General features: G+C 34.4%; 1 protein-coding gene across 2 annotated transcripts in view; it reads right to left on the bottom strand.

The window, feature by feature from the left end:
• Positions 1 to 24,694, bottom strand: part of LOC143917642 (fatty acid synthase-like) — a 28,528-nt gene extending 3,834 nt beyond the window's left edge. The window contains exons 1-34 of one of the 2 annotated variants that reach the window (XM_077439225.1): positions 24,658 to 24,691; positions 21,380 to 21,464; positions 16,026 to 16,191; positions 15,734 to 15,926; positions 15,512 to 15,632; positions 15,237 to 15,440; positions 14,004 to 14,284; positions 12,143 to 12,285; positions 9,860 to 10,063; positions 9,582 to 9,771; positions 9,039 to 9,195; positions 8,794 to 8,963; positions 8,568 to 8,719; positions 8,275 to 8,458; positions 7,237 to 7,385; positions 6,984 to 7,168; positions 6,674 to 6,793; positions 6,494 to 6,603; positions 6,232 to 6,422; positions 5,334 to 5,503; positions 4,904 to 5,164; positions 4,717 to 4,837; positions 4,301 to 4,588; positions 4,010 to 4,231; positions 3,717 to 3,938; positions 3,492 to 3,647; positions 3,253 to 3,383; positions 3,017 to 3,167; positions 2,768 to 2,939; positions 2,584 to 2,696; positions 2,181 to 2,342; positions 1,873 to 2,078; positions 1,644 to 1,799; positions 1,312 to 1,563 (exon numbers count right to left, since the gene is read on the bottom strand). In XM_077439225.1, coding sequence (XP_077295351.1) covers positions 1,312 to 1,563; positions 1,644 to 1,799; positions 1,873 to 2,078; positions 2,181 to 2,342; positions 2,584 to 2,696; positions 2,768 to 2,939; positions 3,017 to 3,167; positions 3,253 to 3,383; positions 3,492 to 3,647; positions 3,717 to 3,938; positions 4,010 to 4,231; positions 4,301 to 4,588; positions 4,717 to 4,837; positions 4,904 to 5,164; positions 5,334 to 5,503; positions 6,232 to 6,422; positions 6,494 to 6,603; positions 6,674 to 6,793; positions 6,984 to 7,168; positions 7,237 to 7,385; positions 8,275 to 8,458; positions 8,568 to 8,719; positions 8,794 to 8,963; positions 9,039 to 9,195; positions 9,582 to 9,771; positions 9,860 to 10,063; positions 12,143 to 12,285; positions 14,004 to 14,284; positions 15,237 to 15,440; positions 15,512 to 15,632; positions 15,734 to 15,926; positions 16,026 to 16,190 — 5,702 coding nt within the window. In that variant the 5' untranslated portion in view covers position 16,191; positions 21,380 to 21,464; positions 24,658 to 24,691. Of the gene's footprint in view, positions 1 to 1,311; positions 1,564 to 1,643; positions 1,800 to 1,872; positions 2,079 to 2,180; positions 2,343 to 2,583; positions 2,697 to 2,767; positions 2,940 to 3,016; positions 3,168 to 3,252; positions 3,384 to 3,491; positions 3,648 to 3,716; positions 3,939 to 4,009; positions 4,232 to 4,300; positions 4,589 to 4,716; positions 4,838 to 4,903; positions 5,165 to 5,333; positions 5,504 to 6,231; positions 6,423 to 6,493; positions 6,604 to 6,673; positions 6,794 to 6,983; positions 7,169 to 7,236; positions 7,386 to 8,274; positions 8,459 to 8,567; positions 8,720 to 8,793; positions 8,964 to 9,038; positions 9,196 to 9,581; positions 9,772 to 9,859; positions 10,064 to 12,142; positions 12,286 to 14,003; positions 14,285 to 15,236; positions 15,441 to 15,511; positions 15,633 to 15,733; positions 15,927 to 16,025; positions 16,192 to 21,379; positions 21,465 to 24,657 lie in introns of both variants that reach the window. The other variant, XM_077439224.1, reaches the window with a different exon arrangement.
• Between the last annotated feature and the right edge of the window lie 887 nt (positions 24,695 to 25,581).

Below are 25,581 nucleotides of genomic sequence, written 5' to 3'. Positions count from 1 at the left end.
TATAAAATAAAAAAATATTAAGCCCCTAATTACCCTTAGGATAATCAGACAGCAAAGGGTCTCAGCTGATAATCTTTTCAATGTTTGAAAAGATTCTCGCACTCTCGCCCTTGACGCACAATGGACAAAGGCGTACCCTTAGCAGGTATATCACGGGTTTTAAGTCTGTTTTGTTTTGCAGATATACAAGACAACTGTATTTTGTACATAGTTTAAAATAATTACGTTGTTAACAATATGCGGAAGAAATAACTTGGATCAAGTTACAAATAACGAAGTTATGATTAGATCAAACACGTGTGTCGCAAAATTCGCAAGTGTTCCTAACTTTTTGAGTAGTTGATTGTTAATTGTTCGCTGCGTATAAAAATACATTACATGATGTTTTCCAGGTATCGACTCACCATTATCGTGTAAGCAGGTAAATAGAAACAAATTGTTACAAATAAACTGATACCATCATATTCGGGTAGCTCATTAGAAATTTTGGTATATTCGCTTTGTTGAAAGCTTTGATAAAACCCATGGGGAATATAAAATGACATGTAAAATCATTTATAATAAGCATCAATTTAAAAAATAATTGTAACTGTACAAAATCCTTAATCCCGAAAACCAAACAATTAAAGGGATAGGACTCTTTATGTTCATTTAATTTGTTTCAAATATTGTTAACTTTTACATATAAAATTATGTACTTCTTTGATTTCGATGCGAGGTGTTCGATTGGCCGGTCGTTATTGGATTTCCCAAGACCGCAAGTAGTATATTTATACACATATTTAAAATGCTAAGAAGATGCCTTAAAATTTTTAATCAACCTATGAAATAATTTAATAAGACAGTTTGATTTATTATTTTAAGATAGTTTGATTTAAGTTTTTCAAGGAGATCCAATGAAGATTTAATCCATAGTTGTGAAAAATTGTAAAAGTTTAAATAAAATTAATATTACACAAGTATGTATACATATATGTATGTATATTTGAAATAAGGCAAGTCTGAATACATAAATATAGCCAATATATGTAGGTAGTAAAACATTGAAGTAGTCATTTGAAACGATTGAAGTCTGAATATAAATTGTGAAGCTACCGAGATGACGCGCGAGCGCAACTTGCATCTGATTCTGATTCTGACGCGGTTATGTCGCCGAGCAGTTTTTGCTGGGGCGCTTTTGTCGGCGCGCGGTTATGTCTGTCGCGGTTTTGGCTCTCGCGATTTTGTCGCGGCGCGGTAGCGTCGGCGCGCTTATGTCGGGGCGCTTATTGACCGCGCGGAAAAGTCGGGGTACAGGAAAATATAGCTTACGTTAAATGAGGACACAAATTCCTGGATTCCACATCGAGGAATTTAGTGGCCCGAGCTTTGGGTGCAAACGATTCCTTGAACATCTCAGGCGTTTGATTTTCGAACAATGCATCTTTTAATATTACGGCCAGGTTGAAGATCGCCTTCACTAGTCCTAGTGTATTGGCCATCTTCAATAAATTGATACAACCCTCCTGTGTTGATATATCGTCGGTGCATACTTTAATGTTGACTCCGTAGCTCGTCCATGCCCTGAAATTCAACAAATTATTATCATATTATTTAGATATATCGAACAATTATTGTACAAATATATCGAAAAAATGAATAACCGTAGTCTCATGGCTTGGTATGCATTGGAAAGACCTCTTCTGGAGTTGATGACAACTTTTCTAGCGCCTCGCATGACAAGCCAATCAATTAGCTCCAAACCAAAGCCTCCGAGTCCGCCAACTACGACGTACACGTCTTCATAAAAGCATTTATATCTGTAATTAAATCATTATATTAAATCACTTACTATGGATTATTTGTTATCAAAAATATTGAACTTAATTGTACCTGGGGATTGCGCTGATTTTAATGAATGTGGGTTTAGCATCTTTGTCGGGTTCCTCATCTCTGATTTTGATTAAAACTTTGCCCATGTGCTTACCACCAGCCATGTATCTAAAACATTTTTCAACCTCATCTATGTTGAAAATTACTCTACATAAAGGTTTCACCGAACCGTTTTTGATACCTTCGTATATCAAACTGCTCAATTCCTGTTCGAATTGTACCAAAAAATTATAAACATTTCAAGAATATTTGTAATAATAATAGTGTGAAGCTAATAAAAAGCTTTAAAAATAGAAATAAATGTATACCGTTGCCGTGTCAGAATATTTGTCGAAAAGGAAGTCCATCATGATACCATGCATGGATGCGTCTTTCAACAAAAACTCCATGCCCACATTAGTATTGTTGACGATGTCAACTTTTCCTATTTCCAAAAAACGTCCTCTTCTTCCGAGACAACGTACTGAAGCCTACGAACATGTGTGTATTTGAGTATTCACGCCGCTTAATATTTACGAAATGCATCAAATTGGAAAACTTGCATAGTAAACTTAAATAACACAAATTTAAAACTTAGTTAACATAAATTTGCATATGTTTATTTTTAGGAACACGATATTTTCTACGAAAAGAATTGATTGTTTTTCTAGGTGTTTAAGTTTGAGTATCCACTTGAAAGGCAGACTTTTAAGTAACGCAACATGTTCTTACCAGAAGCTTATCATCAGCTAACGAGTTTAGAACTATGTCTACTCCTTTACCTTCCGTTTGAAACATAATCATTTCTTCAAAAGAAGTGTCACGAGAGTTCCCAATACAGTCATCTGCAAACAAAGATGCAGGTTTAACGAAACACAAATTCCACTACTAAAACCTATCAGGGATCTCTACATACCTGTCAGTTGCGGATAGAGCCTTTTGATGGCAGTTCTCTTCTCTGGAGTACCGACTGTAGTGAAAACCTTGCAACCATAATAAAGACACACGTTGATTGCAGCCTGACCAACTCCTCCAGTACCTGCGTGGATCAAAACACTCTCTCCAGGTTGCATGCGACCAACCATCAGCTAAACATCACAATTAGACGAGTTTAGCACTAAATTTGGCAATAAGCAAAAGACAAATACAATGCAAGCTTTTTTACCAGTGCGTGTAAGACCGTGCAGTAGCAGATGGGGATAGTTGCAGCATCTTCCATAGTCCAAGCGTCAGGTATGGGCCAATGCATTAAGGCGTCAGTTTTCACCACGTTAGCTACACCTTTACTCGCAACCAGACCCATGATACGCAATCCACTACAAATATTCCATATAATTACGCATTGTCATGAATATTAATATCCAAAATTATACAAATATTTATGTAATGAAGCATACGAACTTCTTGGTTTTGCCCGCAAATTCTAATCCTTGCACACACTCTTGATTAAGTCTACCCCTGGCAACAGCTTCCACTGGTACCCTACCAGTAGCTGTCATGATGTCACGGAAGTTCATAGCTGAATAGTAAACCTTCGGTGTAAAATCAAAATAACGTATATCAATATTGTCTACAATACAATTTCCATATTAAATCATGACTCAAGGCACGCGTTAAGTCCTAAATTAAAAGCCTCTTACATGAAACACATTATTTTCCTTGTGTATGTTAAAATCTCCTTCTATCCACCGTAGACTGGAAAGATCACCTCTTGTAGTAATGTTAACGTATGCGTGGTCTACTGGGAAATTTTGGAGTTCCTCGAGCACTAAATGGCGATAAGTACCCCATTGACCCTATAAAATGAAGAAGAAGTTCAAAAACGAGTACTTTTTATAATCATCCGGTGATTTATGTTGACGTACATCTTTGAAGACATTCATGGATAACTCTTTGTCGATTTGAACCTCGTATAGTGGATTGTCGGGATCAAAACGGGGTGCTTTAGGATCCATAATGGCGACGCAATTCACAACTTCACCGCCAGGCTCTCGACGAAGGCAATTAACGAGACCCAGAATTCCGTTCAACTTTTCATTTTCAGCAAACAGCATGAGCTTTATATTGCCCTTCATATTTTCCTTCACCTGATATATCAGAAACATTAAACAATGCACGTTGTAAATATCCTTCGTATTAGACTATGCACAAGACATACCTCATCTATCCAAATGAATCGTTCATCAGATTCCTTGATCTGAATGAACTTAGCAGGCTTAGGATTGCTTTTTTTCCTCAAAAGTACCAAGGTTTCAGTACCAGTTTTCATAGCAGTGACGACGTCAATGTTTTCATACCGATCTGTGACAACGAACGAAGCATTTTCTCTAGAAATGATGAATGCTTTTTCTTTCAAACACTTGAATGCTTGTTTCAGAACCTGAAACAACAGCAACTGTGTTCAAATCTATTAATTTATAGTATATCCGCCTTTGGAGTTCTAGAATACCTCATCTCGCTCCATTAATTTTGAGCCAACGAAGAGAAGAACGTTTGTTTCACCAGTGAGCTTCTTGTTTTCCACAGTTACGTTGACACCTAGATCTAGATTTTCCTCGGAAATCACCAACAATTCAGCTTGGAGCAACGGTGTATCTTCAAAAGCATCTCTGATTAATGTAATCAGAGGCTCAGTGCTAGATTCGGTGGCAGAATCAATAAGCTCAATCGATTTCACTTTGATGCCTTGCACGTTCTCCAAAGCTAATTGTACGTCAACTCGAACGATATCGCTTAGCTAAAGAAACATATATACATGCATATGTAGGTATAATCACAGAAAAAATATATAATATATAGGTATATGAAAAAGATTCTTATGAATTTTATATATGTAATGTGGTGTGTTTTTACTCATCTACTTACCGTCATGATATTTTTAGGGAAATTCGGAATGAACTCATATTTTTCAAGTACTGGAATTCCTAACGGGTTCCTCTTTGTGATTGCTGAGGCAACAAGACCTCGTACTTCTATTCCACCAGATCTAACACAAAACAAATCGATGTAAGTATAAATCGATGTATCTTTACAACTATGAAAAATATGTTACCTAATGATATTGTTTGCATTGTAAACAGTAACTGGCAAACATTTGATGTCTTTATCAGGAATGGCGGATAGCATAGCAAATTGTTTACGGTAATCGATGCTTAATTTTTCAATTTTGGTGGGCACGTAAAGTCCTCTAGAATCGATTCCGATGATTTTAATTTGTAGCATCGTGTCCATGAACGTGACCCAGTTATTCTCCCAGCGCAAAAGGCCACGAGTTCCGTCCACACTACAAGAATGAAGGCCTCGGAAAACACCACTGAAATGGAATACAAAAGTTTTTCATTTTACAATATTTTGAGAATGGAATTGATTGTTTTAGAAAAACTTCCTGGTTTAAATATGCGAAAGGTTACAGTTTGAGAATCCGTTATCATTTATTGCATATTTGTATTTGAAGAAGGAAAATGGCGTGAAAAGTTACGTACGAGTAGTTGTAGCCTCTGAGTCTCATTTCTTTGTAGAAATCTTTTGTAGATAAATTTCTGGCGAACGGTCCAATACATTCATCTGGGTCTTCCAATTGCCCGTAATCTTGAGATACGTCTTTTTTAGCGTATACTTTTCCCGTGACGACTACTGCATTACTTTCGGTGATCTGTGCAATAAACGATAATGTAAAGGAAGTCACCATTAGAATATTTCTACAGTTTTCGAGGGCATATATATGTAGTTTGAACGTTTTTGTATGTATGTATGTATAGTCAATGGACAAAAGAATAATAATATTAGTAATATAATTATACGTGTATGTAATGTACATATACATACATATAACTGCACATCAAAAGCTGAATGATATAAAAACTCATGGAAATTAAAGTTCTGACTAATAATAATTTAATGTCTATTCAAGACGGTCGGTGTAGTAGTTCCATCCATCGAACATACAATGAAGAATGCAAATGAGAAGATGCAGCACCAAGAAGACAATTAGGCGATAAAAATATACGAAGACGAATATTGACGTCAAATTTTAATTAGCATCGTAGCTAGTCAAATTATTAGCAAAAATTTTTTGGGCATTTCGTGGATACAAAATAAAAAAAAATAGGCAGAGTAATTTTAGAAAATGCAATGCAAAAAAAAATCGTCTGCTTAATGACTGAAGAAAATTCAAGTTGTAGAAGAAAATTTTTCAAATAAAAATATTCCACCAATATATTTCTCATAAATTTGCCGAGTATCAAAAACATTGTTGATTTTCCATAGATGTCAACATTGTATTCTATGTTGACTATTCTGATATATGTCGCCTTGGGGTAATTCCTGTCATGGAACATTTGATGTATGTACATATTCAAATAAAAAAAAGAAGAAACAGACCTCAAAGTTTCCACTCTTTTTCTGGATCGAAATCATAAACTGCAAGTCTCCTCCTTTTGGTATATTGGTAGCACGTTCGAATCGAACATCCTCAAAAACCACCGACACTTCAGTGAATATTTCACCCATTATCATACCGAGAGTTTCCCAAACTAGAAATAAGTAGCCGGTGGCAGGATACAAATTACGTCCTGAAAAAAATACACAAGAAGTAAAATTGATATCTATGTACATATAATAAAAAAAATAAATTAGAACTAACCGTCGATTACGTGTCCCGTCAAATATTCCATGTCCTCGGTAGTTACACTTACCTTCACCGTTCTTTCACCCGACTTTAGCTTTTGCTGACCTCTGAACGAATTCACAAACCTGAAATTCAATTGCATTAATTCTGCTCCCATTGTGTCATATGATAAAAATATTAATAATAAAATCTCACCAATCGTCTTTGTGATACCATTCAACCAGATGAGATATTATCGGAGTGCCAATCGATACAGGAAATTCTACCTTAGGATAGAGGTTCGACATGCAGGGATTCAGCCCCACTTCATACAATCTAGAAATTGATATTTGGTTGATAAAATAACGTTATTTTAATTCAAAATCTTAAAGGCAATGTTTGTGTAAAATCATTTATTTTTTCGTTCCATGATTCCTAAAAACGGTTGAAACCCAATTATCTGGATTACATTCTGAACCATCGAGCATAAATTAAATATTATATAGTCATAAAATAAACCACATACTGTCCAATAGTTTGCAAAAAGTATTCAACATTGTCATGGTGTCCATATTCAATCAGAGCCACGTTCGTACAATCCTCTTTAAGAGATCTCTTCAAGATGGCTTGGAGTAGACCTTGCGGGGCAATTTCAATGGTGATTGCATTATTATGGATCAATTTCGAAGCTTCTTCGAAGAGCACGGGACTCTATAATATATTCGCAAATGAAAAATTTACCGAAACATTTTTATTTTGGACCAAAAAAGTCTCATTACCAGCATATTGTTTGTGTAGTAATCGGCAGAGGAGTATTGTGCTATTTCTTCCATCCACAAATCCTTTGGTACTGACGTGGAGACCCATTTAGAACTTCGTTTCTGACGTTCTGGAATCACGCCACGTAGATACTTCAACAGAGTATGGCCTGGAAATACATAGATAAATCATTATGTGCTCTCACAAGCGAGCTGAAAAGCAAGCGTGAAGACAAGGGGTTGGAGAATAGCAATGCATATTTCAAGACAAATCTGAGTCGAAGAAAGGAAACGTCAGCGACTATCTTGACTGTGAAAGGTGAGTTGAGAAGCATAAGTGATAACTAAAACAACCAAAGATTCCACACGCTTCAACAGAACGGATCCAATGGAATATCCGTGACAATGTAGTGAACGTGCACTTCCATAGCTTATAATTGCACATTTATTAATATTAAGATTTAGACTTAAATATAAATGAACTCCAAGACAGCGACTTGTCTCTTATCCTAGACAGAAAAGAATAATTTGACGTCGTCAGTTAACAAGATACACTATACATTTTGATAATAATCTAGGGAGATTATTTATATGAATCGTAAATAATAGTGGGCCTTAAGTGGAATCATTAGTTACACCAGATCTAATAAGATATGGAGCAGATTCAAAAATATCATATTTAACAAATTGCTTAGCATTAATAAGAAGAGAAGAGTTGAAGAAAACGTGGTGAAAATCTCACTTCGGCAAACCTGATCAAAAGAATGTCATAACGGGCACGATCAAAGCTTTTGTGAAAGTCTAAGTAGGCAGCATCCACTCGTTGACCAACGTCAAATTTAGACATAACCAAATTTGTAAAGTAAGTGAGATTACTGGTGGTGGAACAACATGGTGTAAAGCCAGTAGTCGTTTTGACATGGTGTAATCCAGTAGTCTTTGATAGTAATATTTAAATTCAAATAGGAATCAAAGTTTAATATTTTACATGTAAATCGAAAATCCAAAATTTTAAAACACTAATGAACAGAATATTTGTACAAATATAGATTATTATACCTGCTTCTGCAATATATCTCGAGTGGTAGGCGATGTTCGAATAAGGCACTACCTTGACGAGAACTCCTTGGCTCTGGAGACGTTGTGCGAATACTTTCATGGATTCTGCAGGCCCTGAAATTGTGCTGGAGTCTGGACCGTTGTGACACGCAACTTCGATGTCAGGCGGACAAAGATTCTTCACCTGGAAAATCGATTTGTTAAATTATGGATAAATATAACGCTCCTTTCTAAACGGAAAAAAGCGACGTTTAGTATTTAAAACGTCTTCTTTAATTAGTTTCACAACATACATCGCGGTATCCCAAACCAACGGTAGCCATCGATCCTTTAATTATAGGTGTTTCGATACTGGCCAGACCTTTAGAATATGCTGCAAGGATCATTTGTTCAGCTGAAAGGCAACCGTCTACATAAGCACATCCAAGCTCACCGATTCCGTGACCTGAATATTCAAATACAGCATGATTTATTTGAGAGATGAGTCTATTAAGTAGTCGTAGAAGTTTTGGTGTGTACCGATTAAATGGTCAGCTTCGATACCAATTTCTTTTAAAACATCACACAGTCCGATTTGAATGGCAGCGATACCCACAAAAGAGTGCAGGATGTTGTTGTAAATCTTCGGATTTGGGTCTGTTATGATACGAGTGATATCGATACCTTTGGGGTGCAAAACCTGGTGACATCTAAAAAAAGAGATATATTTCAATCGACATGAAGTTCTACAAAGTTCTGTACTGAATGCTACGTAAAACACATACCGTTCGATGGCAGCAGCAAATACTGGAATCCTTAAAAGCATAGACCCCATGCCAGCCCACTGAGAACCCATACCGCTGAACACGAACCAAATGGGACGCTTTACCTTTAACACGTATTGGACTTCTCGGGACACCCTCATAATGTCACTCTTAGTTCCTGAGAAATTAAAACCAACCGTTTTCTTAGACTTGTCTTTACTCTTAACTTATTTTAAGTGAGTGAATCAAAAAGGTTACTTAAATGGTATAACAAATAGGGTCCTCGAAAATAGTCTGAGTAAGTAAATTCATAATTATTTAATTTTTAATTTATTAATCAATTAATTTTAATTATTAATTTATCAAATAATAAATTTATTTATTAAGTTTTGAATTAATTAATTTATGAAATAATTAATTAAATTTCTTAATTATTTATTAATTAATCTGATTTATCAAGTAATTTATTGTATTTATTTTTTAATTGAATTTTTTAATTATAAGGATAATTTGTAAATTTGTGTAGAAATATAAAAGACCATAAACAGGTTTATTTTTACTCACTAAGTAATGTGTATCCTCTGAAACTGTGACCTGATATGTTTTCCTCGTGGATTCCCTGAAGAAGACGAACGTATTCAGCGTCTACTGGTCTCGATTCAAGATCGTTTAAGATACGATTGACAGCTGATTCTGTCGTGCCAGATATGCAGACCAGTCTGGGTAAATCGTCTTTGGGTGCGCCTCCGTTTACCTTTATATTTTATTTTGGATTATGTTAGTTGAATACTCTTAAAAGTCATACCGTCCGCAAAGAAATTAACACTTCAAATATCACTGACCTTTGGCTTGGCGAAGCTCTTGAGCAGAACGTGAGCATTGGCTCCTCCGAAGCCGAAACTGTTAATTCCGACCATTCCCCGATTCCATGGTGTCTTTTCGCAGACCACAGTTATTCTGCCATCCGAGAGAGCTGCAACCCCCTCCCTGGGATTTTCATAGTGCAAATTGGGTGGAATATATCCAGAATCGTAGGCTAAACACATCTGAATCATACGAAAGAGTATACATATATTTTAAGGACTAAGAGAGAGTAGTTCAATCAAACAGACAAACAGACGAAAAAAGTATTTGTCTATTTAATAATTTGTATTTATTAAATACTAGTTTAAAGCCCGTGGATATTTCAAAGAATGCTTTCGGATTGATACATGATTTAAAATAAAGTTACAATATGAATAGTAATAATTAATCGGAGTCGAAACTGAAAAGAGAAATCGACAATCGGTCATACCAATTAAATTATGCATGAAAAATAAAATTATAGTCAAAATCGATATGGAAAAAGAAATGTTCAAAACTTCGTATAGAAAAAGATGTATGAACTTTGTATTTTTGTATTATCTATAAACAAACCTAGGTCATTGACCTCGTAACGTTGAATATTATTATTACACATAACAAATTACATACATATAATATATATGTTACGCCGAATCCGTGAAATTGTCTATGACACGCATTCGGCAAGAGAATTGCCGAATGCGTGAAAAATGCAAGCACGTTGCCCAGTTCACGGATTCGGCAAATTCTTTGCCGAATGCGTGAACTGGACAGCGTGTAATATTATAACCAAGTGTCAAAGTGACAGCTGAATGAGGATGTTTAATTCAGTTTAATTTAAAAAGTTGAAAAAGTTGTTAAAATTTTTAATATTAATTTATATCATGTAAAAATTATTTACTATGTATGAACACACAGTCAGCTCCATTGTATTTTTGTGTAAAAGAAATAATAAAAGCCCAAAAAACTATTAAAAGTGACTTATTGTTTAAATTTAAGGTACATTTTTAGCCCATTCTCAAAGACTTCAAAGAGTGTTTGTCTGTAATAGTCCCCTGTCCAAAAAATGTTTTTAAGTTAAACCAATAAGTGAGAGGTGACTACGAGCTTGTTAAAATACAAAGTGCTCTATGGCTCAGGTCTTTTATGGCTCAAAGTGTTCTATGGCACAGGTCACGCAGGGCTGTTTTGGTCTTTCGGACAAATGTATCTCCGGACTCCGGGGACATATATGCAGTTAGATTAAGCGTTTCACACCCGGTGATTTCTAAGTCGTTCACATTTTTATACATTTGGTCTGGTCGGTGAAGCCGAGAGCTATGTTCTGGGACATGTGTAATGAAATTAAATATTTATAATATAATACTGATTCTTCAAAAGGTATAAAATTCCGACTTAAAATATTGATCAAAATGTATAAAAATAGCATTAATTTATGTACAAGTCATATGAGATGATCGAAACATATGTATGTAGTCATATTTATACATAATAATATGTAAATTAAACATCCTCATTCAGCTGTCACTTTGACACTTGTCCACGCTGTCCAGTTCTAAAAAACAACACCGGAGCGCTGCTGTCTATTTGCCGACTCCACGCTTTGAGCAGACAAATTCTTGCCGAATACACGCATTCGCCAAAGAATTTGCCGAATCCGTGAACTGGGCAACGTGCTTGCATTTTTCACGCATTCGGCAATTCTGTTGCCGAATGCGGGTAATAGACAATTTCACGGATTCGGTGTAACATATACATATATGATCTGAATTCACCACACATATTCTGGGCGAGTCGATAGCTGAGTGGTCTACGCGCCTGAACCGCTGAGCGACGTAGAATTAAGGGACCCGGGTTCGATTCACGCCCGCGAAAAGGAAATTCAATTTCATTTTTCGAATACCGTCAAAATATAATGAATTTTAATTTTAATTTAATTATAAAATATATGTAATTGTTTATTGTCAAAACATCGCTAAATAAAATGATTATAATTACGTATTCTTATATGGCGATAGAGAAAATTTTCAATTAATGTTTAAAAAAAAAGGAGAATTTCAAATTGGACCGTGGCGTAATTGGTTAACTCGCAACTTGAATACACCTATAAGAGGGTATCTGAGTGAGAGGTGACTGGTTTCGACACGCGAATGATTTTATACAAAGTTTAGGCTTTTTATTATCGATTCATTATGTTCGGCCAACGTTAGGACACACACACACACACACACACACACAGATTACCATCTTTATGTATATTTATTAAATATGAATAAAAATACCTTGATAAGAGAGCAAATACCAGAAGCAGGCTCACAATGTCCGAGGTTTGACTTGATGGATCCAATTTTTAACGGAGTAGTCCGACCGGTACAAAATATCTCATCGATAGCTTTGAGCTCCTCGGGATCTCCCACTTTAGTACCTAAGCGTAAATACATATATGAATGCAATCGTGTCGTCTGGTCAAATTAATGTATTTGCAATTAGTTCGTTCGTTTAATTGGCTTTGTACCCAGATTTGGCAACATTAAAAATTGAAAATTCAAATATAAATAATATATACAGTAACAATGAAAAAGTGTCCACTTTCAAATTACGGTAAATGCAGGTATACTGTTTTGGGAGGCTGGGGATTTATGCAACGCCCTTTTATTTTATAAATATGATCCTTTGCTTTTATTTTATTTAAGCTTAGCCGTGACTTTCGGCTCATTCTCATCCTCCCCGTGATGTTTACTAAAATTATGCCAAATTATCCTAAACTCAACGCGGCGCAAAAAACTCAAAATTTCTTTGACTTTCAAACACTCCAGCTCCCGATCTAAAGCTAGTAAATTTGGATGCAACAAGACATCAGTGCTCAAATATATCAAGATGAAATCAAATCCTACACCTCCAGAACGAAAAAAACGTCTTGAAGGACCGAAAAAGACCACAATTGCTGAAGATCAACTCTTGAAGTGTTCCTGTCTTCAAAACGCTTCAAAACTACCGTGGATATCAGATCGGAGTTTATAGCGGCTAGTGGTTCTGAAATAAGTCTAGAAACAACGTGACATCACCTTCGTGAATGGGATTTTTTTGCAAGAAGACCAACAAACTCATTTCTCACCAAAAAATATTAAAATTGGACCCTAGTGATTGGCAGAATATGATCTTCTCGGATGAAAGTAAATTCAATATATAGTATAGTAGCAGAACCGGGCAACGTATAAGTGACGAACGCTTTTTGCCAACGGTGAAGTATTCTGCAGGATAGATGGTCTGGGGTCTTTCTTTTACTTTTAGGCGGGTCAGTTGATTTTTATTACAAACCTCCTTTACATTTTTGACGGACCAGTAAACGCAGAAGTTTACAAAAATATATTAACAATGAACTTGTTCCCATCTATTGAAATGCATTGTGCGTATGAAACACAAAGCATTTTCCTGGACGATTATGCACAGTGTCATCGCGCTAAAGCCGTATGTTTATATTTTTTTGAATACTTTATATCTTAGGCAATATTTTAAATGCAAAAATATTGTGCAGATTAAATGTTATGATATTTAGGAAAAAGACTTTATTAAAAAACATGGAATTTTGACGCTGGAGTGGCTGGGTAATAGTCCTGACTTAAACCTGATTGAGAACCTATGGGGCATAATGGGGTTAAAAGTGAATAGCAATAAGCCTATTTGTAAATACCAGCTTATACAAACATTAGAAAAAGTGTGGTATGACGACATTACAGGCGATTGTTTATTGATATTGGTGGAATCGATGCCTTCGAGAAAGAGAGAAATGATTTAAAATAAAGGAAGGGTTGCACAATATTATATTAAGTGCTTTTAATGAGTATTATGTATGTAGATATAGTTTAAGTAAAAAAAAAATAATAAATAAATAAAATTTATGCCAAAAAAACATTTTTTTCTATAGACAACTAAATCTTTTAAAAAACCCAATTTTACAAAAACTTGAATAAAACTTTTATTTTACATAATATTAAAGCTCAAATGATAGCAAATCATCGAAAATATATTTATGTAACACTCATCATTCAAAATTGTTGGATAGAAATTATTTAGAGCAAATTAAAAATATTTAAAAAATATGCATTTTTAAGGTGGACACTTTTTCATTGACCGTTACGGTACCTGTTCCATGGCTTTCGATGAACTCCAATTCAAGTGGACTCACGTTGCACTCATTGTAGAATTCAGAGAATAGCATTTTTTGAATGTTTCCTGCAGGATAAGTGATGCCCTCCTCCTTGTAGCCGTCGCAGTTGGTTTTGGCGTGAAGAATTTGAGCATAAACTCGTTTGGCATCCTTGGCCTTTTGCAGGAAAATGACGTTAACGGCTTCTGATCTGGCATATCCGTTGGCGTCATTATCGAAGGACTTGCAACGTCCTTCGGGCGAAAGAACACCCAATCTACAACATATTAAGATTTTTTTGTTGATAAACTGCTAGACGAGTGTTTTGTAACACCAAGTGTCATAAAGATGTCACGGGATCTAATGTGAAATGCACGAAAAACCAAATATCGAAAGGCAAAGATCGAAAATCGAAAGATCTTAAGTCGAAAGATCAAAAAAAAAGGGTGCATGGTAAACGGTACATACTCACGTACATCCTCACTTAATTTGCGTGAGCAGGATACAACAGGAATAAGAGGAACATGCTTTTCCTCCCGTATATGTTTCGAAGCAAGTACATACAAGTGCATACAAAGAATAACACAAACTAAATAAAAGCATTTAAAAAAACGATCGTCGGGTGTTTAATATTCTGTTATCGGCATGGGATTTCAACGTAAAATAGTCTTATCCAGTATTTCCGTATTTATTTTTCGGCATTTCTGGATAAGTTGCAGCTATAAATATTTAGTTGTGATTTCAACCTTTTTTACAAAAAAATCACAAATTTCTACAAAACATTATAATCTCTAATCCCTGAACCTGCCGTAATTACTTCACAGTATGTTGTATTTCAATGTTTGGATTTGGCGTTTAATAGTAAGCTATTGCTTACCAGAAGATAAGTCATGGGTTCAAGTCCCAGCTGGAATCGAAAAATTGATTAGACTTTCTTGATGATCGCTTTTGGGAAAATGTGGATGGCTATTATATATAGATAAGTCATCTTCTGTTAGAGTTTTCCAATTTACATTAATTGCCTTAAATTTTCGACATTTCCTATAAATCGACATCCCATAATATCCCATATCGACATAAAGTTAGTAATAAAAGCGTAGTTGCCAACAAAAGTGAGAGAGAGAAATTTCCTTAAATGGGAAAAATCCAGAGATAAATTATTGTCATATAAATAGTCGGTATACCATACCCTTCTTCTCATGATATACCAAAAGCTTTCAATTACAAACCTGGAAAACTGCAAAGATACTAATGGATGCAAACATAAATTGCAACCACCGACGATAGCCGAATCGCAATGTCCATCTCTGATAGCTCGGTAAGCGTGTTCGACAGCATACAGAGAACTGGAACAGGCAGTATCAATACTGTAAGATGGACCAGTGCATCCGAGCCAACGAGAAATTTTATTAGCCAACATAGAACGTGAAACCCTGGAAAAGAAACACATAATTCAATAAAAACATAAAGTAGTTTCCTATGTATTCAATATTCAAAAACTCACCCGGTGATGCCAAAACCATTAACCTGCATCTTTTCATACATCCACGTCACTTCAGACTCAGAGATGCAAGCTCCTATAATTACGGCCGTCTTGCTGTCTTTCAATGTCTTGGGATTGACACCTGAAGTTAAATACAATAAATAAGATAATATGTATATAAGTTTTTTGCTAGCATGTACTATATTTTATATTTGTAGTGGTTTTATGATTGATTATCATTACCGGCGTCTACGATAGCCTCGTAAGATTTCTCCAATAACAATCTGCTCATGGGGTCCATGGTGTGGGCCTCTTGGTATCGTATACGGAAAAAAGAAGCATCGAAAAGATTAAGATGATTGATTTTTCCGGTGCGTTGGGGTATTTCAAGGTGCGATAATTTCCAACGACGATCATCGTCAGAGACTAGATCCACCTGGATACGATGATGGAAAAGAAGAAGGGAAAATCAATGTTGTCCTTGGTGGAAATTCTCGTTGTAGTTCACGTTTGTAGATAATACAAATGCAAGTACCTTGTTGAATAGGTTTTCCCTGAGGTCTACGACGTTGTCGGAGTCGGGAAATAGTCCAGCAATTCCACTGATGCAAATTTCATCTCCCGGTAGAGGATGGGAGAGACGATGGCCGACGGCTATCGATTCGGGTGTTGGTTCAAAGTATTTCGGTTTTGGTGCCATTCTACAAATTAAATAATATGGCATAGTTTAGAATGTTCTAAGAAAGCTAAAAGTATTATATGTAGATGACAAGAAAACATTAGTTCATATATTTAAAAAAAAAAAATCGAATATATGTACACACAAAAAATTAAATCTAACTATAATAAAAAAGTTAGTGAGTAAAATTATTTTTTTTATTTTGATTTTTAAATGCCTTTAATTATTACGAAATTATGTTCACAATACATCTTATATCTGTTTTAATAGTTACTGATCTACTGATCATTTACCATTTTTTTCAATTTTAATTTAATTTTGTTAGTAATCATAGCATTAAATTATTCTAATGTTAATGTACAGCATAATAGGAAAAAGAGCTCAAATACCTATTTAAAATTCTTATAAATGCTCATAATACATCTAATACACAATATTAATTAAAGACTCTAAAGCAGTGCTACTCAAACTTTTTCAGTAGGCGGACCAGCATATATTTTTAAGTAATTCTCACGGACCAGCATCATATTTTTAAACAAAACGGTTATATATGTATGTACATATATGAGTGAAAACTTGTATAACAAACAAAAAATTCGGGTGTGACCAACCCATGACTTTAGCTATGGATTTGAGGAATATAAGAAGGTCACAAAACAAAATTAGATATTGAACCGTACAGACACATTCACACATACCGGCAGCGTTCTGAAATACTAATAGCTATGACAGCATTTTCAATACAAATTGAGGGCAAATGTAAGGAAACTAAAAAACTTAAAAGAGGACACATATATGGGGAGGTACCATTTTTTGGTCAACTTGACAACGTAACTGAAAATGTTAGAGTAGCACTGATTTAAATGCTACAGACATTTATTTATGAATGCAATATTTTACAAATTATTTTAACTATTTTGTACATAGTAATTTAATTATCATTTACAAATTAATTATAATAATTTTCAAAATTAATTTAATTATTATTTATAATTATTTTCACTGTTGAGTAACATCGCATCTAAATGACTTTAAAGGCACTTTAAAATCTCAATATGTAGTATTTCTATAAATCATAGTCATCGATTCCAGTTGCAAAGATTTTTGAATCTTAAAATTGTATATATGCATCTACGGAACAAGAGGTGCTGTATAACATAAAAATTAAATCAGCTGATAGCTAAAAATAAAACTATCACTGTTTGATCTGTGTACATATGTAGCTTGTATTGATAAGAAAGTTTGTTTTGGAGGAATAAACAATGAAATTTGAGGTAATGAGTTGCCGCCGGAAATATGTTTACTCATTTATGCCGGGAACCTTACAGTTTAGAATAGTTTATTAATACCTAGATTGCTTTAATGATTTACTTTAAAAATAGTTTATCAATGTATGATTGTCCATAAATGAGTTTATGTATTTACAAGAATAAACTTTTCAATCATCTGATAAATTAAATCAGCTGATAACTAAAAATAAAACTATCACTGTTTGATCTGTGTACATATGAAGCTTTTATTGGTTAGAAAGTTTGTTTTGGAGGAATATACAATGAAATTTGAGGTTATGAGTTGCTACCGGCAATATGTATACTCATTTATGCCGGGAACCTTACAGTTTAGAATAGTTTATTAATACTAATATTGCTTTAATGATTTGCTTTAAGAATAGTTTATCAATGTATGATTGTCCATAAATGAAAATGTAATTACAGAAATGAACTTTTCAATCATCTGATAAATTAAATCAGCTGATAACTAAAAATAAGTGTATGTGATGTATGTATTTAAGCTTATTGTAAAAAACTAAATGTATGTAAGCTTATTGTAAATAATATTAACAATAAGATACAACATAACTTTTTATTGAATACTTATCTCGCAGATAAAACCGACTGAGGAGATATACAGTGAAATTTCAGATTTGACATATTTGACCAAAAATCAATATAAATCGTGTATTACATTACATGAAGCTAGACGCCAAATTTGAAATTTATATATACATATGAGAGTTAAAACTATAAATATTTAAATATTAGAGATAACGAGAACCTATAGAGCAAATTTTATAAAATATAGAGTGAATTATAGGCGTTTAAACAATTAAAATCTTATATGGCCATATCAAGGCGAACAGGTTGGAAGAGACGGGACGAACGCTTATTGAACGTCAGGAAGGTTTACGGGCCCCGTTTTTAAAACGCGTTGTATACGATATTTTATCTCCAACGTAATATACAGACGAGGCAGAATATGAGAAGCAGAATATGAATATGAGAGGCATAATAGGCAGACGATACATTAACGTGTATTGATCACCAAAATCAGCAATATGGCCAAGTATGAAAACGATCGGATAAGAGATAAAAATGAACACTAACACGAAAGCCATGTGAAACGTAAAGGAGGTATGTAAAAATGAACGTCGTGTCCATAAGAATTTCAGTAACCAATACTAAGTTTCAGTTTGATGGGACTAATACTAAGTTTCAGTTTGATGAGACTAATGTAAAAAAATACACAGACACACACACACACATATTTTTTCTAGATCATGAAAACGTGATCTGTAATCGATTCTGAGTTCGAATCAGTCAAAATCTCGAGTTCGAATTTTCGCATGATCACAAAACTTCATCTATGTATGTATTGTTACTACGTACTAGAGGTTGCAAGCCGGCCAGCAAGCGCAAGATATAGAGCATAACCAAACTAAGCAAGATGGAAAAAAGCAAAGACAGTACGCCGATGTTGTGAAGAATGGAGCCAACGAAATGGAACCACAGCATATACCCGGAGATCTGCTCCACTAACTGATCCGAAAACAGGCAGAAAAAATTGACACTCTCATACAGCAAATGGGTACCCTAATGGGACTGATCACAATGCTAGTGAATAAACTATGTCAATAAAAGCACGAATAAAATGAATAAAATCCCTATTATTAGGAGTTAAAACAAAGATACTCGAAAAATATCAAAGGCATTAAATCACTTAGAATCGCAGCATGGAATATCAATGGTATAAACAATAACCGAGAAGAATTGGAAATCCTTATCAAAACACAATTTATAGACATTTATAAACATTGATCTCAGAAACTCATCTCACCGTACAAAAGACATTCAAATTAGATGGATATTCGGTATACAAAACTAATCATCCTGATGAAACTGCACATGCAGGCACCGCAATAATAATAAAAAAATACAATAAAACATTACGAACTACCTGAATATAAAACTGAAAATATCCAGGCAACATCAATAAATGTGCTGGACTGGAGAGGACCATTAACTATCACAGCAATTTACTGCCCACCTAGACACAAAATAACCACAGAAATGTACAATGACTTATTTAAAACTCTAGGACATAGATTTATCATAGGAGGAGACTGGAACGCAAAAAAACACTCATTGGGGCTCCAGAATTACACTACCAAGAGGCAGACAACTGAAAAATAGCATTGATATGAATTCTATGAAAACACTGTCAACAGAAGAACCTTCATTCTGGCCAGCCGATGTAAACAAAAACCCTGACCTGATTGACTTTTTTATAGTCAAGGGGATGTCTTCGCTGTATATGAATGTGGAAAATTACATGGACGGTTCATCTGATCACTGTCCTATCATAATAACATTGAACACAACAATAATTCAAAAAGAAAAAAGACAAACACTGTGCAATAAACAAGCAGACTAGGAAGCATTCAAAACATACTTGGAGGAAAATATTAACTTGAAAATACCACTTAAAACAGGAAATGAAATAGAAGATGCAACTAGATATATAACTAACTTAATACAATCTACGCTCTGTCAAAACGAGAACACAAAACAAAATCTTAACTACCCCAAAGCAATAAAAGTTAAAATACAAGAAAAACGAAGATTAAGAAGAATATGGATCTCAAGCCGATTACAAGCAGGTTGAAATTAAAAATAAATCCTTCAACCAATATTTAAGCAACCTGACATCCAAAGCGAATGAATACTCGCTATCGAAAGCTACTGGGAGCTTTAAGCGACCACAACAGTCAGTTCCACCAATACGCAACCCAAATGGCGGATGGGGAAGAAATGACGTTGAAAAAGCCGAAATTTATGCAGAATTTCTTCAGGATGTATTTAAACCCAATGAAGCAGAAGATGAATCCGAGAAAGAGATAGATGACTTTTTATTAACAGATTTTCAGATGTGTAAGCCCATAAAGTGCATGACACCTAAAGAGATTATGAAACACATAAAAATGCTAAATCCTAAAAAAGCTCCTGGATTTGATCTAATCACTGCGGTAATTTTAAAAGAACTACCGAGGAAGGGAATCGAGTTCTTAACTATGCTGTTCAACAGTATTTTAAGAACATCATATTTTCCAGCGCTCTGGATCGTGTCCCAAATCATGATGATACCTAAGCCCGGCAAACCCCCAAACGAAGTATCCTCTTATAGATCGATTAGTTTACTGACCTTGAACTCAAAACTATTTGAGAAGATACTACTGACTAGAATCCTACCTGTAGTGACGGAGGAAGGAATAATTCCAGAACACCAATTTGGGTTCAGAGCAAACCACTCCACAATTGAGCAGGTCCATAGAGTGGTCCAAAATATCAGGCAAACTCTGGAAGATAGAGAATACTGCTCTGCAGCCTTCTTAGACATACAACAGGCATTTGACAGAGTCTGGCACAAGGGGTTGCTATATAAGGTCAAAAAGGAGCTCCCACACACTCTATACACAATTATTAAATCGTATATCGAGGACAGAATATTCCAAGTGAGACAAAGCGAGGCGATTTCAAAGCTATACAAAATCAGAGCGGGAGTACCACAGGGATCCATTTTGAGACCAATACACGATCTACACAGCAGACATCCCAACACCAAACAAAAATGTCACAGTAGCAACGTACGTCGTTGACACAGCATTCCTAACAAGTAGTAGCGACCCCACGCTCGCATCGGAAGTGCTACAGGATCAATTAAATGGCTTCTAAGAGTGGATGAAAAAATGGCAAGTGAAGGCTAGCACTGGCAAATCTGTTCATGTCACATTCACACTTAGACGAGGGAACTTCCCAGTAGTTAGACTGAAAAACGACGAAATGACTGAAAGTTCCGCAACAAAATACCTGGGACAGGAGACAGGGTTTTTTTATAAAATAACAAAATAACAAAATAAATGACATGAGACTCACATGAAAAGATCACATCAAAAATAAAAGACAGGAATTCACCCAGCGGCTACACAAAATGAACTTGTTGATAGGAAGAAAATCCAGTCTAACATTAGAGAAAAAAATTTTAGTATATAAGTCAATCTTAAAGCCAGTCTGGACATATGGTATCCAACTATGGGGAACTAGTAATTCTAACGTGGAAATCATACAACGATTCCAAAATAAAGCTCTTAGAATTATAACAAATTCCACATGGTTTGCGAGAAACATTGAAATTCATAAACATGTATCTATACCATTAATTAAAACCGAAATATTTATTTATAAAAAGAACAACAGGCGTAGACTCGAAACTCACGCAAACGAGCTGGCAACAGCTCTTATAAAGTCTAGTGCAAAAGACAATAGACTAAAGCGCCGCAGAGTGCTCGGATAATTGATAAAAAACTGGCAATTAATGGATTGCCAAATAAACCTTCTAAAATAAAATTGACCAGTGATAAAATTTGCTTATGACCGACGCGACGGGTCGATTGCAAATATTTATATTAAAAAAAAACCTATTGAAATTTGCAGAACTATCAAATTAAATTTAGAACTTCATTTACTTATTTAAACTACAGAATTAAAGTTAATAAATTTGCCGCTTGAATTAGTATATTTAGATAAAAAAAAACATTGAGATGGAAAACCATACCTATAAGCGTGCTAATGTGAAAAATTAACAAAATAAGCTCATAAAATCACGGAAAAAAATGTGTAAAAGAACAGTATATTTTTTACTATTCTTTCATTCGCTAAATAATCATTTTTAAGTATTTTAAAGCATTGAAAAATCATAATCAATAGAAAGAACATCTGACTATTGATTCCAATACTCACTTTTAGCATAGCAATACTAGATTTTGAGTTTAAGACTGTAAAAGCCACAAAACTGTGAAAATTGTGAATTTTTTAAACGCTTATATCTCATAAACAAAAAGAAACCAACAAATATCATCGACATATACGAATTTAGTTGGTCAAACTTGGTAAAGATTGATTAATCTCCGCTCAGGTACTTTTTTTTGTTACTCAGTGTAATAAAGTAAAAAATTCGATATTGAACCGTACAAACAGATCATGAAATACTAATAACTATGACAGCATTTTCGATACAAATTGAGTGCAAATGTATGGAAACTTGCCCAAGACAAAAGTTCTACTTCCGGTTGTCAGATTTTGTTCAGTTTTTTTTATTACTTAAAATCACTATCACTATTATAGAAATAAATATCAAGAAGATTAAAATAATTTAAAAGGTCATAATAAAATAATGATATATAAAAAAAAAATTCTACTTCCGGTTTACGAATTCTGGGCAGTGGGCACAACATTTTTGACCTTTCTAAGAGGAAAGAATCCCACTTCCGGTTCATTAAATTTAGTGATTTTTATTTTTTATTTTTGATTAAAATCACTATCTTTATTATATACAATAAATATCAAGAATCTTAAAATAATTTAAAAGGTCAAAATAAAATAATGAAATATTGTTTTAAAAAAAAACTCTACTTCCGGTTAACGAATTCTGACCAAAACGTAAGCAGTATGTCACTATATAAAGAATACAAATATAAATTTTCAGTTTAATACGTTCAGGGGTGTGGACAGAATCCAGGCGACAACATTTTTGACCCACTTCATTACATTGATACAAGAACTATACTTGACTAGTGTTGGACCCGTTGATTTCAACGGGTGGTTTCGAAAAGGAATTGAAACTCGAATAAAAATAAAGTTAAAGATATTGAATCGACTGGTTTCGGAAAGAAATTGATGCACAAATTACGAATGAAAAATTACGAAGTGATTACGAATTACGTTTTGTGCATCGCCGACCCCCCGACGCCTTTGCCCCCAGCGCCCCCGATGCCTCCGTCGCTCCGGGGCCTTCGGCCCCAGCGCCCCCGATGCCTTCGGCATCCCGGGGGCTTCGCCCCCAGCGCCGCCGACGCCTCCGGCGCCCCCAGCACCCCCGATGCCTTCGGCACCGCGGGGGCTTCGCCCCCAGCGCCACTGGCGCCCCCAACGCCCCCAAAAGCCTTCGGCACCCCGGGGGCTTCGCCCCCAGCGCCCCCGGCGCCACTATGAAAATATGAAAAATATGAAAAAAATGAAAAAATGAAAAAATGAAAAAAATGAAAAACTGAAAAAATGAAAAAAATGAAAATTATGAAAAAAAAGAAAATTATGAAAAAATGAAAAAAAACTGAAAAAACCTGAAAAAAACTGAAAAAAACTGAAAAAAAACTGAAAAACATGAAAAATATGAAAAAAATGAAAAATATGAAAAAAATGAAAAAAAAAAAATTTTTGTTCCCCATACTGGTTGACGGTTGATCGTCCGTCACATATATACAATATACATACAAATATACAAATATACAAATATATTTAGCGACAGTCCGTTTTTATATTTATACTTGATATTTGATACTTGATTTTTTTCGTAGAGAACACACATGTTTAAGGGGTCGAAAAAAATAGTGGAACAAAAATCGAACAAGAGTAAACTGCCACTTCGGGTTGACGGATGCTTTCAAATTTTATAACTAACTTGGTATTAAGCTTAAACTTCTAGATATGAAATTTTAATTTAATAAACCAAAAGGTTTCTGAGAAAAACATAAAAAACCTCGATTCTCTAGAGTAAAAGTACTACTTTCGGTTCAGATAAAAATATTTAAAAAATATAAGGTTATAAAGATTATTATTTCTATTATATGTAAAAAAATTTCAGTCCGATTTAGTTAGCGGCTTGGGAGATAATTGAATTCAAAAACTTAAAAAAAAGAGGACACCTATAAGGGGAGGTACCATTTCCAGTCAACTTAAAAATTTGAAAAAAAATTACGTCATGTCGATAAGAGTTTCAGTAACCGATACCAAGTTTCAGTTTGATAGGACTAACGGTGTTCAAAAAATCCCCAAAATACACAGACACACAGACACACACAGTAATCGATTCTGACTTAGAATTCGTCAAAATCTCGAAGTCGAATATTCGCATGATCACAAAACTTCATCTATTGTTACAACATACGTAGATACACACATACATATATTACGGATTTCCCAATAAGGCAAAGTAAAAGTACATACAGATTGGTCCCCAAATTTCCCGGGTAAAAAATAAAGTCGAGGTAAAAAGTATGTTGCAAATTTTTGAAAATCCGAGTCACATTCATTAAAAAATCCGACGCGAATTCAGATTTTTAATCAAGGAAAGCAAAAGTACAAAAATTTTCTTTAACCTGAAGTGATCACTGCACTGTTATCCGCAACACTGTTGATATCTAAACTGAACTAAGCTTTTATATGTGCAAATAAATGCTATATGCAAATATGCAAATAAATTCATTTTTTTATAATCGAAAATCGTAGAAACAATCGGGGCTGTGGAGTCGGAATTTTTTTATTATTTTTTTTATTTTATTTAATTAAATAGCTTTATGGCCGTTGAAATTTCAACGGGTGCTTTTGGATTGGTACACGATCTACAATAAAGTTGCAATATAAATAGTAATTAATCAATCGGAATCGAAACTGAAACAGAAATCGGGAATCTATTAAAAGTACGTATTTTTACATCGCGTGACGATATATATATATATATATATACTAGTGTAGGGCCCGTTGATTTCAACGGGTGGTTTCGAAAAGAAATTGAAACTCGAATAAAAATAAAGTTAAAGATATGGAATTGACTGGTTTCGGAAAGACAAAGGCAGAAAAAAATGAAAATTATGAAAAAAATGAAAAATATGAAAATAATGAAAAATATGAAAAAAATGAAAAATATGAAAAAAATGAAAAAACTGAAAAAAATGGAAACAATGAAAAAGATGAAAAATTTGAAAAAAATGAAAAAAAATGAAAAAAACTGAAAAAAACTGTAAAAACTGAAAATAAGGAAAAATATGAAAATAATGAAAAATATGAAAAATATGAAAAAAATTAAAAAAAAAAAAAATTTTCGATTGTCGACGAAAGCCGAAGTCGATTGTCGATTGTCGACGAAAGCCGAAGTGAATTGTCGATTGTCGACGAAAGCCGAAGATACGCGAATGATTGGTTCCCCATACTTGTAAAGGATAATCGAATATTATGTACGTAATTTAGAGCATTTTTTCTGTCGAGACGGCAGTGTAGTGGTTAGCGTGAATGTTCTGAACGCG

This window comes from Arctopsyche grandis, chromosome 10 (assembly GCF_051622035.1).
Source record: "Arctopsyche grandis isolate Sample6627 chromosome 10, ASM5162203v2, whole genome shotgun sequence".
NCBI lineage: Eukaryota > Metazoa > Arthropoda > Insecta > Trichoptera > Hydropsychidae > Arctopsyche > Arctopsyche grandis.
Note: the sequence above shows the minus strand (reverse complement) of the source record. Positions and strands in the feature narration are given on the sequence as shown.